Source organism: Drosophila rhopaloa, unplaced genomic scaffold (assembly GCF_018152115.1).
Source record: "Drosophila rhopaloa isolate 14029-0021.01 unplaced genomic scaffold, ASM1815211v1 contig_163, whole genome shotgun sequence".
Taxonomy (NCBI): domain Eukaryota; kingdom Metazoa; phylum Arthropoda; class Insecta; order Diptera; family Drosophilidae; genus Drosophila; species Drosophila rhopaloa.
In genome coordinates this window covers 2,481,699-2,496,130 of record NW_025335043.1, presented here as the reverse complement: position 1 = coordinate 2,496,130, position 14,432 = coordinate 2,481,699, and the positions used below count along the sequence as shown (strand labels likewise).

General features: G+C 35.6%; 1 protein-coding gene across 1 annotated transcript in view; it reads left to right on the top strand.

Annotated features, from left to right (window-relative positions):
- Positions 1-2,097: 2,097 nt before the first annotated feature.
- The window catches only part of LOC108048170 (hepatic leukemia factor), a 59,782-nt gene continuing 47,447 nt past the window's right edge, over positions 2,098-14,432 (top strand). The window contains exon 1 of the mRNA XM_044458304.1: positions 2,098-2,190. Within this exon, the coding sequence (XP_044314239.1) occupies positions 2,148-2,190 (43 nt within the window). The 5' untranslated portion in view covers positions 2,098-2,147. The remainder of the gene's footprint in view (positions 2,191-14,432) is intronic.

The following is a 14,432-nucleotide window of genomic DNA, read 5'->3' as shown; positions in this document are numbered from 1 at the left end:
CTGTTAATAACAGTGCAGTGATCGCCATCGATCGATTTTAATACACATAAAAGTATGCAATAGATTTGGTGTAATAATATGTCAAATTGTTTGTCAAATTCATTGAAATGCGGAAAACTTTCTTTATAACAACAAACTTAAAAAAAATAAAAAATAACATTAAATGAAGTACCCCGTGTTCCATGAAAATTGAATTAAATTATAGTCTTAAAAACATTTTAAGATTCTGTTCAGTAGGTTAAAATTAAAACTACATTTTGAAAATAATTTTTGTAGATAATATGTAAAAGATACAGCTGCGACAAAATTATAGTAGTGCTACCTTCTTGTATCTTCGTTATGGTTATTTATAAGTACAATTGAATACAAAATAAATCCGGACCATGAAATCAAATGGAGGCTAAGCTCGGTCGTTAAAAATACTATTTACAAATTTAAAAATAATTAAGAAAGTAATATACAATTGTATATTACTATGATTTCGAAAATGTTTTTTTTTTGACCGACGTATTTTGACTTTAATAAATTATTGTATGTTCTGACTTTGGATCGGTGCTCTATATTGTCAAGAAGCCTTTCAACATAATTTGATTCAAAATAGGTCTAATGGTAATGCAGTGATGTTGATTAATAAAGTAATTTGTGTTTTTATCACTCCAAAGTCTTTATTACCTTTATAAATTAAAAAAAAATTATTGATTTAGGGAACGTAAATTAGAAATTAATCATCGCCCGTTTTAATGGATATGCTAATATTATATAAGTAAAATAAATATATAATTATATATATTAAACCAAAAATGAATTATCAAAACACATATTCATCAAAAACAAGATATGCATTTATTGAAGGGAACATCATGTCGTTATTCTGGGTCAAAAAGGCAAATTACAAAATATTTTTATTAGAACAAATAATATCACTTAAGCTATCGACGTTTTGTATGAGTTCCCCCCTTTCAAGGAGGCATTAGTATTCGGTCCCTTCCAAAATAAACCCCTCCCGTTCATCAGCTAAGTAATCCCCGGCCTAATTCCCATACCTTATGTGGTATCTAAATTGGGGGACAGGTTGCCAATCAATTTGATTGTGTTGCGCTGATGTTTGGCCCTGTTTATCTAGCTTAGGGGAAAGGATTTTTTCGGCTTTTATCATAACAGAAGTGATTAAGTTTCCTTTTGTGAAATGCACTTATGTACATACATATGCATGAACATATCCCCCTCTGTCAAATTAAAAGAAGAGGTAATGCTGAAAAGTTGTAAACTTTAAACACTTACACTTAAAATAATTTTCAAAGCTATAAAGTAAAATTAACAAGTAATTATAACCGTCAAATTTTGGAACGAAGAAACCAATTTTTAGGATAATGTTTAAAGAATTATCTGAAAACTTAATTTTTTTATTATTAAAAAAATTTAATATTTGTATCTATATTTTCACAAAATATTTTTAGGAGAATAAGAGATATAGAAGGACTTTTTTATTATAAAATACATCATTGTATCTGAAATTGTGGTTTCGTTAATCTTAAGTTTAGAAAAGGAACAAGTTTTAATGAACTACAAGTTCAGATACTTATGATTTTTTCTACTAAAACTAAAACCCAAGTAGGTTGACAAAAATCCTTTTGCAACTTGACCCGCTGCCACTAAAATAGAAATAGAGGGATTAGTCAGCATCGGTCGTAGTCGCATAGTGGGTACTTAGTATAGATTTCTATTTTTATGGCCCCACGATCCACTGTTACCATGTGCGCATGCCCCTGCGACTCTCCGTTATATAAGGCTTATATAAGGGGGCCATGCGAGAGAGCGGGACAGTAGTACATTACTTGGCGCTCTCTGTGCTCCCCCGACTAGCCCCTTCTCGCTCTGCCCCGCTGAAATGGCTCCAGAAACGATTGCGACCACGTGATGCGTTCCACCGGCTGCAGTGAAGAGAGAGGTAGAGAGTAAAATAGAGAGAGGTAGTACTTGAAGTTGCTCTTGTTTTGATTTTCAATTTATGTTCCATGCTCCCCCGCGCCGCCTTGGAAATGATTTAATCTTTTTCGAAAATAGTTTCAGTTACGCGTTGTTGCTGCGACCGTGTGTATCGGTAATCGGTTTTTTAAGATTGGCAATCGATAGAAGAAGAGAGTGTGATGAGCGAACACAGGGAGAATATCATGGATTTATCCGTGCGAGGTAAGTGGTTAAGTATGTAAGTAAGTAAGCACCTGTCCCCTCCTTTCCACCTCTTCCCCTCTCTCACTCTTATTCAAAACAACAGAAGAAAAGAAACACGTGCATTGGTGAGAGTGCGAATCGGGTTTGTTTGCTCTGCCTCTCACTCACACCTTCAGGGGGGAAAAGAGAGAACGAGTGAGGAAAAGAGAGCGAGGGAGAGAGAGAGCGAGTGAGGGAGAGAGCGATGGGTGGGCGTGTGATAGTAAGCTTTTGCATGGTTTTTTTTGCGAGGGTTAAGCCCCCCCATGTGACAAATTATTTGATTTTGTCTTCTGATTGCTACAAATTGGTTTCTTTGATTTTTTTTTTGCTATTTTTATGGTGATTTTTTGTTTGCCATGCGGCGGAGCCTTAAGCAAATAGCGGTTCATTTACACACACGCAAAATGCTTAAGGTATGTACAAAGAAAGAGGTATGTATGTGGAAAGAGCAAGTGTATTTCGTTCGGGTTTCAATTGGAACGTCACTAGGTACAGTGGATAACAGAAAACCTTTCATTAGGTGTCGTGAAATATCGGTTATTATCTATTGGATTTCCAAATTCAAAACATATAGTAGCATACTTTTCAGCCCCCTTATTAGTAATTTTATGCTAGAGATTTACTTTAGATATGTAAAACGATTTTTGCTTGCACTTTAATTTAATTTTAATCAAGATATTTAAAGAAAAGCTTCATTTTAAAAGATGTCTTACAATTTTACTATATCTAACATCAAAATATAGTTTTCAGAAATAATAAATGTGATAATGTCTCATCGTGAATAATTTTTCTTACTAGCATGCTTGATATAAATTATTTTCTCTAGTAGAAAACAGGGAAGCGTGACTTTTCGTTAGTTTACTCATGTACTTACTCACTGTACTAGCTGGCGAATAAAAAATTCAGAATTTACACAGCATGCTGTCATTAATTAGTACAGTCCAGATGCCGCCTAATTGATATATTGTTGCCCCGCCCCAGGAAACCCCCATTCCCAGCCCCGACCACTTATCCACTCCACCAAACGACTTCCCCCGAGATAAACCCGTATTTACCCACCCGATCACCTGCGATCGATATGCATAGCATTCGATACACCCCAACAACTGACCCCGTTGGATCTTGCGTCGGCATTTACGGCCTTTGATATCAGACTAATCAAATGTTGGGGAGTTCGATAAAATACCATGAATTTCTTAAGTCCATTCCCACATAGAACTTTTCGGTTGCCATGATGAACTGCTGTCCAGAATTGGTGAAATAGAAACGACGACGTCGTCGTCGCCAGTTGTCGCCATCCCACAATCACAATCAATTGCACTGTCATCGCGTCGCCGGATTCGTTATCAGGAGGCAAGGAAAGACGAGGTTACCAGGCGACTATAAATATTTACCCTCATGATATAGTTGGGCCGCATAAAAAGTGAGTTGTGGCTCTGTGGCTGGTGATTATGATGACTATGGTGATGATGGAGGCAGAGGCTAGTTTAATTATAAGCCTGAACAGCTAAAGCACACAGTTGCCATTCATCGCTCACGTTTACAAAATGGGCACTGATAAGCATGAACATGTAATAAAGACACCTTTTTTTCTGACTTTTAGAACTAAGTGTCAGACACTTATGGTTGATAAAAAAAAAAGTGTGTATGACTAAATTTAAAATATAAATAACTAAAATTTTTATTATAAAATATTTTCTTTTCAATGTTATTAATAATTTTCAGTAAAACATACATTTTTAAAAATTTTAATTTATTTGTGAAATAAAATTAAACTGCCTATTTCAATTAAAATTCAAAAAATTTTTAAAATTGAATATAAAATTTAGTAATATAGTAAATGCTTTTTGATAACGTCCCTTTATTTATAACGGTTTAAAATGTTATTTGTTTGCAGTGCAGTTTGTTGTACCCTAATATTCATCATTTTCTAGTAACTTCTCAGGCCGATCAAGAAAACTCTCAGCAAAAGCTCACGAGAGTGCCTCTCAATCGTGTTCTCCATATAAAACTGGCTCTCCCTATCTGCGATTCGGTTTTTTTTTGCGATCGGATCACATGGTCAGGTTTTCGTGGCGGTGTTAGAAGCTCCAAGTTCCATTCACTCGGCTCCGGCTGATAAGATCGCAACGCACGCTTCTGGGCGTGGAAAATTTGACATTGCAAAAATAGAATAATTGATTCCAAAAACCAAAACAATCTATGTCGCAATTGGGATGCTGATCGACAAGCCATTATCTTGTTTAGTACCACTAATCTGCTTCCAAAATCGGGTCACTAAACACGCGACTAACCTGAATGGAAGCCTTGGCACGCGCCCCTCTATAACCAAAATAACGCGTCTGGGCAGTTTTGGAAAATTTCTGAACAATCTGAGTCAGGCGTTTTTTTTCGGGTCGGTCAGTCTTGCAAGTGGAATTGGAAGTGGACTTGGACAGCCGGTGGCGTGATGATAAAAACATATAGTATACGCATGGAGCATAAAGCGATGCCAAGGCTTTTGTTTTGAATCGATCGGGGAACGGTACAGTCCCCATACCGCCATAAAGGGGAATTGCCTATAGATTAGATTCACCAACTGCCAGACATTTATTCAGTAAAAAGCCTTTATCAAGTCATTTTGATATTTTAAAATTGTGACATTTCGTCACTAAGTTTTTATTGGGGTTTTTTAACTGATAAAATGACAGCCAAATAAATTATGCACTTCTATCTAAAAAAAATTGTCACAAAAAAATGTCCATTACTTTCAAAAGTGAGTAACTGCTATCAGTCATCTTTTAATAAAGTCTGATTTCAACTAGTCTGCAAAACGTCTTTTTAAATAAATAATTTTTAGCTTTGACTGATTTCCAGGAATTATGTGTATTTAAGCTGAAAAATACATATAAAATATTTGGTTAGTCAGCAAAAAGTTTGGGACCTCTCTCATTTCCTTTATTATTCTCCAGATTATTTCAACTCGGCTTCTTGCCATCTCCTTGTTCTTCTGCCCTCTCTTACCCGCTGCCCATTACGTCAATTTGCAATAACGAAAACCAGTGAAATCTAAACAAAACTGCAGCGCCATCAAGTGCGGTAATAAGCAGGCCATCTCTCTTGCACCCGCTGGAGTCCATTCAAATTGAGAATGTGGATGGAGGGAGGTGGGTGGAAATGGGGGTCTACGGACAGAGGCTTGAAATGAAATGGGGGAGTCGCCGCGTCGACGGCAACGTCGACTGCAAAAATTAATATTATGTCATACACATGTATAGCGGTCTGCGGTGTAATCTGCCCCAGTGTATGTGAGTGTCAGTCTGGCCAAGTTCGTGTGTGTGGGTGTGTAATTAGAGATGCACTGGGATAAATTACTACTGAAATTAAAAAATATTTTGTAGGTAAAAACTTATTTTTGTATGTTTTTTGGATTATTCCTTTCTCAAATTAAAATGTGTAGCAAATTTGAAATACAAATATTTTCATATTTTCAATTAAAACTCATTTCTAACAGAATGGTACTTGTTGGACATTGTTTTAAAAAATAATTTTCGAGAGTTTAGTAACAACTAGAGCATTGTTAAAAATGAGATTAGGTTTTTAAATATTAATTTAGGATTATGGTCTTTTAAGATTCAATTATAGGTTGTGATATTCGCCAGTAATTTGTACTACAGTAAACCACAAAAGAACTAAGCTCTAAAAAAAAAGATATCAATCTACACGTGTTGAAAGACGACAACAACAAAAAGAAATCACGATCGTTCATTGCCACGCAAATAAAATTGCCAATTTACATAGAGTATTTCAAAAAAAAAAACGTGAGAGAGAGAAAGACAGAGCTGGGCTTAACACAAACACACAAATATGGGGTTCAATTAAAAGGCGCCATAAAGACATACAACAACGGTACTTTTTCGCTGCGCTCTTTCGCATACAAATTGCAGGCAATCAATTTGCAACAACGACAATAAAAGCAATAAAAACCACCGCAGACACCGCAAAACTATAATGAAGAAGAAGCAGAGGCAGCTGAAGAGCAGCATTTAATGAAAATGTCCAATAAGCCAGAGAGCTTTATATTTATGACAACTGTGCGTGTGTACGTGTCAGTCTGATTCTATGCGTATGTATGTGTGCGAGTGCAAGAAAACAAATCAAATAAAACTGAAATTGGCCATAAAATGTTATACTAAATATAAAAATGCACAAAAATTGGCTCAGCTACAAATGCTAAAAATTTCGGGTGGGAGATAAAAATGGGAGAGACTGAGAGATTATTTAATTCGATTTTATTTGGGACATCATTTTCGCAAGGCCAAGCTCAAACGATAGAAAAAGCTACTTTAATAACAGGTTTGGCCTAGTGACAAGCTGTAAATCAAAAGACAGTGGGTTTGAGGTAACAAAAAACAATAATATTTAACAAAATAACAAAGCAATAAATCTTTCAATAGTTTTGAAATGGTCAAAAAGTATGAAATTACATTTTTCCTTTTTTTGTATGGAACTAAGAAAGGGAAAGTACATTTCACGTTGCATACCTTTCGGGACGTTTTTAAGAGGTTGGAAAATAAAACCAATTTTACATCAACCAAATTTGTTCAGGTGGAAAATATTGAATAGATTTGAAAACTGTTGATAAAAAGCATAATAAAAAGAAAAATAATATGCCCAAAAAATAATGCTTTGGAAAGAAAAAATGATGGTTATAAATAAGAACGTGGCATGCTATAAATTCGAAAAAAAATGTTTTCTAGATTATTCTTGCATAAAATTAAATTTATGTGCGACTGTGAAAATGTTCTTATTTTTACTTAACCCTACTTCATTTGAAATTTGACTATCAAAACAGACAAAAATTAATTGAGTTCATTAAAAAAAATTGACACACGCGGACTTAATTAGTAGCCACAACAATCAATTGTGGTACCCTCATATTTGCTGTATATCAACCCACTGTGTTGGGTGATAGAGATAGGTATACAATATATAAAAAGAGAAAGGAAAATACCGGACCGGCAAAAAGTTTAATTGAAAAGCCGAGTTAAATAACCACGTGGTGGAGTAAAATGCATTGTTGATATTTCTTGTTTAGTGAAGTTCTCAGCAGTTTTCGTGCGAGTTTGTTTTGAATTGCAGCTCAAGTGACTGCTCCCTTACTCACTCGTCCGCTCTCACTCGCACTCTTATCGCACGTTGTGAGCCCGGTTTTGTTTTTGTTTTTCTTTTTGTTGGTATTTGCGGTCTGCTGCCGCTGGAGCAGCAAAAGTGTCAACAGATGATGAAAAATGCGCCACTTGAGGAATGAAACCGAAACTCAACCAATGCGATTTGGGCACGGTAAAAAAATAGTATCTTAAAAAATGAATATATTAATATATTTATGTAAATTATAAATAAAAGTCTAGATCTTGGTTTAATTTTGTATTTATTTGTTTTTTTTTTTTAATTTTTGTGTGAGTTTTTTTTCAATAGATTTTGTTTTTGTCAAATCCCTTTTAATTTTTTTTTTAGTATTTAACTTATAAATTATTCATCTGAACGGTGCCTACTCTTAAATAACTTTGCAACTTAATTTTTTGGAATTTCTTATTTTCTAAGTATTAGATTAAAGATTAAATGTGATTCATAGCATTTCTAATTGTGAAATTTATATTTGAGTTTTTATTATCATAGTTGTATTTAAATATAACTGAGAAAATTTTAGTTGAATGGAGTTGAAAGGATCCTAACTTTAATTTACTTCTGAAACATTTTTTTTAGTGCACATATTGTTTGTGCTCTTGCTTGTCGTTTTTCGGTTTGATGTATTGGCAGGAGCAGTGACAGTGAAAGGGCAAGAGAGATTGCTAGTCCCTGCAGAAGAGTAGAGGTATTTGTGTGTTGAAAAAGGTGAACAGCGTGTGAAGTGGTGACGATGACAGTTCCACGGATTTGATACTTTTTCCTGTAATTTGGTTTTTTTTCATGGGTAAGACCCATTGTAAGTGACACTTGTCTGGGCGTGAAAAGGGCGAGGGCAGTGCTCAGACATTTTCGGTTGCTCATTTAGGCCCCCAACCAAGAATTTGCCGCACAGATCAATCACAAGACCTAAGCCCATGTCTAACCCCACTCACCACCACCCCTGGCTCCATCTACCCCCTAAAAATCCACCCCCTTTAATGTTCCGTTAATTGACAGTTGACGCTGTCTCTGCTTCTGCCAACGTCGACGTCGTCATCGTTGCCTGACAGTAAATTGAAAAATTGTTGAGATTTCTCGAAATAAAGCAAATGTAAAATATCTTAGAAATTACAAATAACCAAAAGCAATCAAGAAAGCAAAGGTACAGAGGCAAAATAGTTTGAGACGTTTATTTATAGACATTTATTTTAAAACAACATAATAATTTTGTTGTATTTTTTAATTGGTTTTATAAATATTTTATTTTATAGGAATCTGCAACTTTTTTTAATATGGTGTGGATTGTACCAAAATGTTTTTTCTGAGATATATAAGGTTTTATTTTTTAGGATTATTTCTTGAGTGCGTTTAGGAATAGGAAAAATATTCTTATTTTAATGCAAAAACACCCATATTCTTTAACAATTTTATTTATAAATAATCTTCTAATAATTTACTTTTTTCTGTGTACCCGCCTTGCTTGCTTTCTACTTATCTATCTCTTTCTGATTTTGTATTTATTTGTTCTTTGGCTCTGGCAAAAATAAATTAACGTTTACGAAAAATGCTCAGTTCAAGGTGAGCCTATATGAGTATATAAATTATTTATGTGGCTGTAGTTTTTACCCCACCCCTTTTATATTCTACTTGCCCCCCGCCCCCGAACACGCGCCTTTTGTGGCTGCCAACGTCACACGCAAAATTTTAATTGAATTTACATTCTCATCGACACAGAAGAAGCAGAAATAGAAATGAAAATAAAGAAATATTCCTATCTATTTGTTAGTTTGATAACAAATTGGAGGGGCAGGAAAAAACTAATTCAATTAACAGTTGGCCAATAAAAACGAAAAACGATTGCCCATTTAAGTGGTCAAGGGGGTGGCGATGAGGTGGAGGAAGGTGAAATGAAATAGTGTTCAATAAAAAAGAATTGCTCAATCAAAATGGTTTCTCAGGTAGCATTATATTCTTCTTTTTATTTTGCAGACGCATCGAGCAATGGTTTTGCTACCTTTTGCAGAGTAGGAGTACCCTGTAGTTTTGAGTGTGTTGGCACTTTTCGTTTTTTAATTATAATAAATATTCCTTATGGGTTTTTAATAGCTACTAAAAATAAATTTTTAAGAGAATCCGGTTTATTTAAAGATAATTTCTTTCATCTTAATTGAAACGATTTGATAGGCATAAAAACGTATTTATTGATTGACTAAATATAATAAAAATATAATTCAAGTCGGGTATAAATTTGACTTTGATGGTCTTCTTCTTTTTTTAAAGTGTGTGTTAATTAGGGAGCTCGTGTATATGCAAATTTAAAAAGTGGTATTCGTTTTTTTTATAATGCCTAAGAAAAAACGAATCTGTTGAACGGGTATCTTTTAGTCCGAAAACTTGATTAAGGCTCTTAAGTCCGAAGGTTTTTCCGTGGTGCCCAAGTGCGTGAGCTGCCACTTAGGGCATTTCCTGCCCACTTTTCTCCCAGGTCCCCCAACCCCATCAACAAAAAAAAACAAAAACTTATAGATACAATCGCATACAGACGCACATACTGACAGGTTATAAATGATCATGCGTGGGTGAGTGTTTAACAGTGGGTCGTTGGGTGGTGGGCGGTGGGTGGCTGAGTGGGCGGGTGGTGGTTGGAGGAGGGGGTGGCCAAGTCGTGCATGCTTTGTTTGCTTTGCTTTTGTTGCTGCCGTCACGTGGTATCTTCTTCTTATTCCCTCTTTTTTTTTGGCATTGAAGCTTTTGTGAGTTTGTTGATTTTTTTTGTGTTTTTTGTTTGCATTTCACGTTATTCCACTGCAGTTGAAATTATCAATATTGTTGTTGCTCTCGTTGTTTGCCCCCGAGTTAGTTGGAAAAATGTTTGACTTGACTTTAGGAAAACGAAATTTCTCCCCTTTCCTGTTCGCCTTTTTGTTGGTTGTTCGTGGAGTGTTTAAAGGGGCGAGAAAACTGGGCTAGAAAATGGGAAAGCTTTAGTTTAATGGCTAAATCGATTTTGTCATAATCCTTTGCGTCTGAATCTGAGCAAGCCATTTTCTCCTTCAGAAATTCAGCACCATTTTGACCAAAATACATTTTGGTCGAAATACATATTTCATTCAAAGTTTAAACTTTAAAACGACGAAAAATTTTAAGCAACGTTAAGCATTTTGGCCGAAATTTCGACGTTCTAAAAAAGAAACACTATTTTTCGCTAAAATGGGCCAAATATTTCTTTGCATATTCTAATTCTAATCGCTAGATATGCGTTTTAGAAGTTCAAAGTTAACAATTTTGTCAATAGATTCACAGTTATTTATGAATTCCTCGAAAATATTTTGTAGCAGAATATTACAAATGTCAACACTGGTGCTCTATAAGTCAAATAGAAGCTGAGAGGTTAAACATGAAAAAATATTTTCTTTGATGTCGTTTCAAGTAGTGTGGTATGGAAGTCAAAAGTGGGGGAAGGGGTTGAAAAACATTTTTAAATATTACTTCAGGTCTAAAAATATTACAACAAGTTAAAGCTATTTAATATCTAGCAATGAAAAGTTCATAGATATATAAGAAATTAACTTATATACTAAGTACGGAAGTAAATAAGTAAACATATACACAAACTAAGTATCTAAATAATGCAATTATTTAGAAATATAATATATGTATTACTGTCTATATTCATGCATACTTAATCATACATTTCATGCCACCTGCTTTTGTTGACTTTCCATTAACCCCCTAACAACAATTGGCGGGCGAAACCCAATTCCATCATAATTAATTCTATTCATCAGTCTGTGTATCCATGCATCTAGCGATCTATTCAACCAGATAGATCGTAGTGTACAAACAAATCGACAATGATTGCATACCCCTATCCTAAGTCTTTAAAAAAGTGCTAACAAAGGGAAAAACTTGAAAAATATTCTCGTAGTTTGGTGTTATTAATTCATTTGCGTGATGCTAATGAATTGCCGCACACAAGCGGGAGTAGTGTGCATTTGGAATACATGTGGTTGGGATCTGGATCTTGATCTGCTTTGGAGACATTTTCGTTTGCCTAGTGAAATTTTAGACCAGCAAATGGGCCCCTAAGTAGAAAGTCCCCCCGGTTCCGTCCGAAGAGCCTCGAGCTATATCCCCTATAGCTTCCCCTAATCTTCTCGCTAGATCAACAAACAGCACACGTACTAATTCCGTCATTCATTTGTACGTTAATTTGTACAACTTGTCGTCGTTTGCGTCGTCGTCCGTTTTTCGTTTCGTTCGGTTTCGTTTCGTATAAATGTGCGAGATTTCAAATAGAGCAAAATGTAGTTCAGATCTCTGGGTGTATATACACACAGATATACGTATATGCAGCTAGCTGATAATGGGTAATCTCCATCCCGGTGTTAGCGAAGCAAATAGAGGTTTAAGAATGCTCTCTGCCCGAACATGATCTTCCGAGGAGATCTATCACAGGTCCATGCTAATGTTCACTAATTAAAAGAATTTCGAATTTGATTATCCTCGCCTTCAGTTCTTTTTAGGGGGCAGTACCTCTGACATCTTGTAGTGAATGACCAAGGCCGATTACCGATGGTTATTTTGATAAGAAATATGTGTGTACAGTACACATATAGAACAAGAAATTCTTTGGTTCCCATGTTTGCACGGTGATATGTGCAGTGGTACCGATAAGGTGGGCCACTCGAAACCCCGAATCCGAAATCCATTTTTCGCTGCCTGCGACATTTCAGAAAATGCCAAAGCAAATAAGTTTTAAGAGACACATGGATATATGTACATATGTACTGGGTTGTACCTATATGCAGCGATATATATAGAGGTGTCCGCCGTCGGTTCCTTGACAGCCTGACATCTCGTGATGGGCAACATTGTTGGAACTATCTGAACCAAGGAGAGTCATATATTTTTTCGGTTCGAAAATGCGTTCACCCACACTTTCCGATACAATTTCGCCTTGTATTTCTTTTGTTGCAGTTGGTAAATGATGGGGGTGGACCTCTGGCTAAGAGGGGGTCAACCTCGGTATAATTTATGACGCTCGAACACGTTTCGTGGAGGACTGTGAATGGGAATGACGTTTCCGCCTTAGAATCCATCTAGCCAACCATCCATCTACATATATCTGTGTGCTGACTTATTTCGCTATGGCTTTCGGATTTTCTCCTGCCCACCGCTTCCTAGTTCTTCTTCATGTCACATGATGACAGGCGACAGTTTCGCTGTTTTCGTTCTATTTCGTTCGAAGAAATTCAGTTTTTGGGTTCCTCCACTAGTACTAATAGTATATATTCCCTCTGTTTCTGGTCTGTGGCATTTCTGGGCCCTGACTCACCGACAAAATGGCCAAAATAGTACCAATCCCCTTGGCTTAGTGTGCCTTCAAATTTGGTTAAACTATTCTGATTCGAAGAGCTTTGTAGTTGATCAGTTGTTGATCTCGTCGAAGGTTGGTGGCGAAACTCTCTTGGTTCATTAGCACCCAGGAAGGTCAGTGGGTGATGGGGAGCATTCGAAAGGTCAGTCAATGTCGTTCCTAGGGTAGTGCAGCTCGTTTATGAGTAGTAAATATTTAGCAAAATATGTATTTTAAATCAATCTGATTTTCATTTCTTTGTTTTTATGGTAACAGGTATCATAAGAATCTAATTAGTTCTGAATATAAAATATAACAATAAAATATACATTACATACTTACCACTTGATTTATAAAATAATTCATTCACATTTTAATTAGGTACATATATTTTCCACCACCATTAATTATTCTAACGTGCACATTCTGAATGAACTCGTTGGATTGTCAATAAAAGACATTAAAATGATTTAAAAGTGCATTGCTATTAATTAATGGCATTTTAATTTAAGTGCACAATAATTAAAGACAATATTAATGTCAGTTTATTTAAAGACTTCCCATTTCTAACATAATTTAAACAGTTTACCGTTTTAATATAAAAATGCTATAGATATAAATTTTCTGTTAGTAAAATGGTGATTATAAAATTTGCACTTGTAGAAAGAGCAGCAACTGCATGAATTGCAAAATGATGTCAATAAAAACTATTAAAATCCGATCGCTGAGCATTTTTCGTATTTTAATTATTTTGTTTACGCTAGTCAATTAATTGAGTGTGAGCTCTTATCAGCTCCAGATACTTTTGCTCAGCTCTAATCGTTGTAGAGTAGGTTATACTTAATGCTATTTACCACCTGGGGGATGCTAGCCTCTATTACCTCCTATTTTGAAGACCAATTTCAAGGTAGTCTAAATACCCCCGCCCCTTCATAAATCACTAAAGTGCAAAACGTTCTCGATTTTCGCGGGGCTCTGTGTTCACTATTCTCGTTTCTACAATTTCGTGTTTATTTATACAAATTACAACGAAGGAATAGGAAAAAAAACAACTACAACAAACAAACAAAAATTTCCACACATTAAAAAGGTTTTCATAGCTATGAAATCAACTCACGTGAGCGCTGCTGGCGTCGACGTCGCCGCGAATACATGTTAGAAATAATAACACAAAAATAAATAGAAAAAAAATATATAGCCGAAATAGTGAAAAATAAAGAAACTCGCAAATGGCAGATAAATCAGAGAGGGAGAGAGAGAGAAGAACAGAACCTAAAAACATTGAAATGAACACTATAGTTGCCGCAGTGCCAAAGATACAGATACATCTACATCTACGGCTGCGGCCAAAGATACAGATACAGATACTCGTATATGTACAACTACAATCGTCAGCGTTTTTGTTCCATTGACGTAATAGCCAGGCGGAGCAGCAAAAAAAAATCAACACTTTTGCATGAGTAAATTGAAATGAAACAAAATAAATAAAAAATCAGCCAGAGGCACACAGGCCGGCTCGCCAGCGATCTCTCAGATACTCCGGCAATCCGCGAGATACTTTTGAGGGAGAGCGACCGAGAGCGCCGCAATATCAAAGTGAACTTTGAGACGCAGTGGAAAATGCCAAAACTCTTGCACAAGTGTGTGTGAGCGGCCAAATGATTAGAAGGCAATTAGTAGCATTACACTGGAAGAACAGTCATTAAATAGG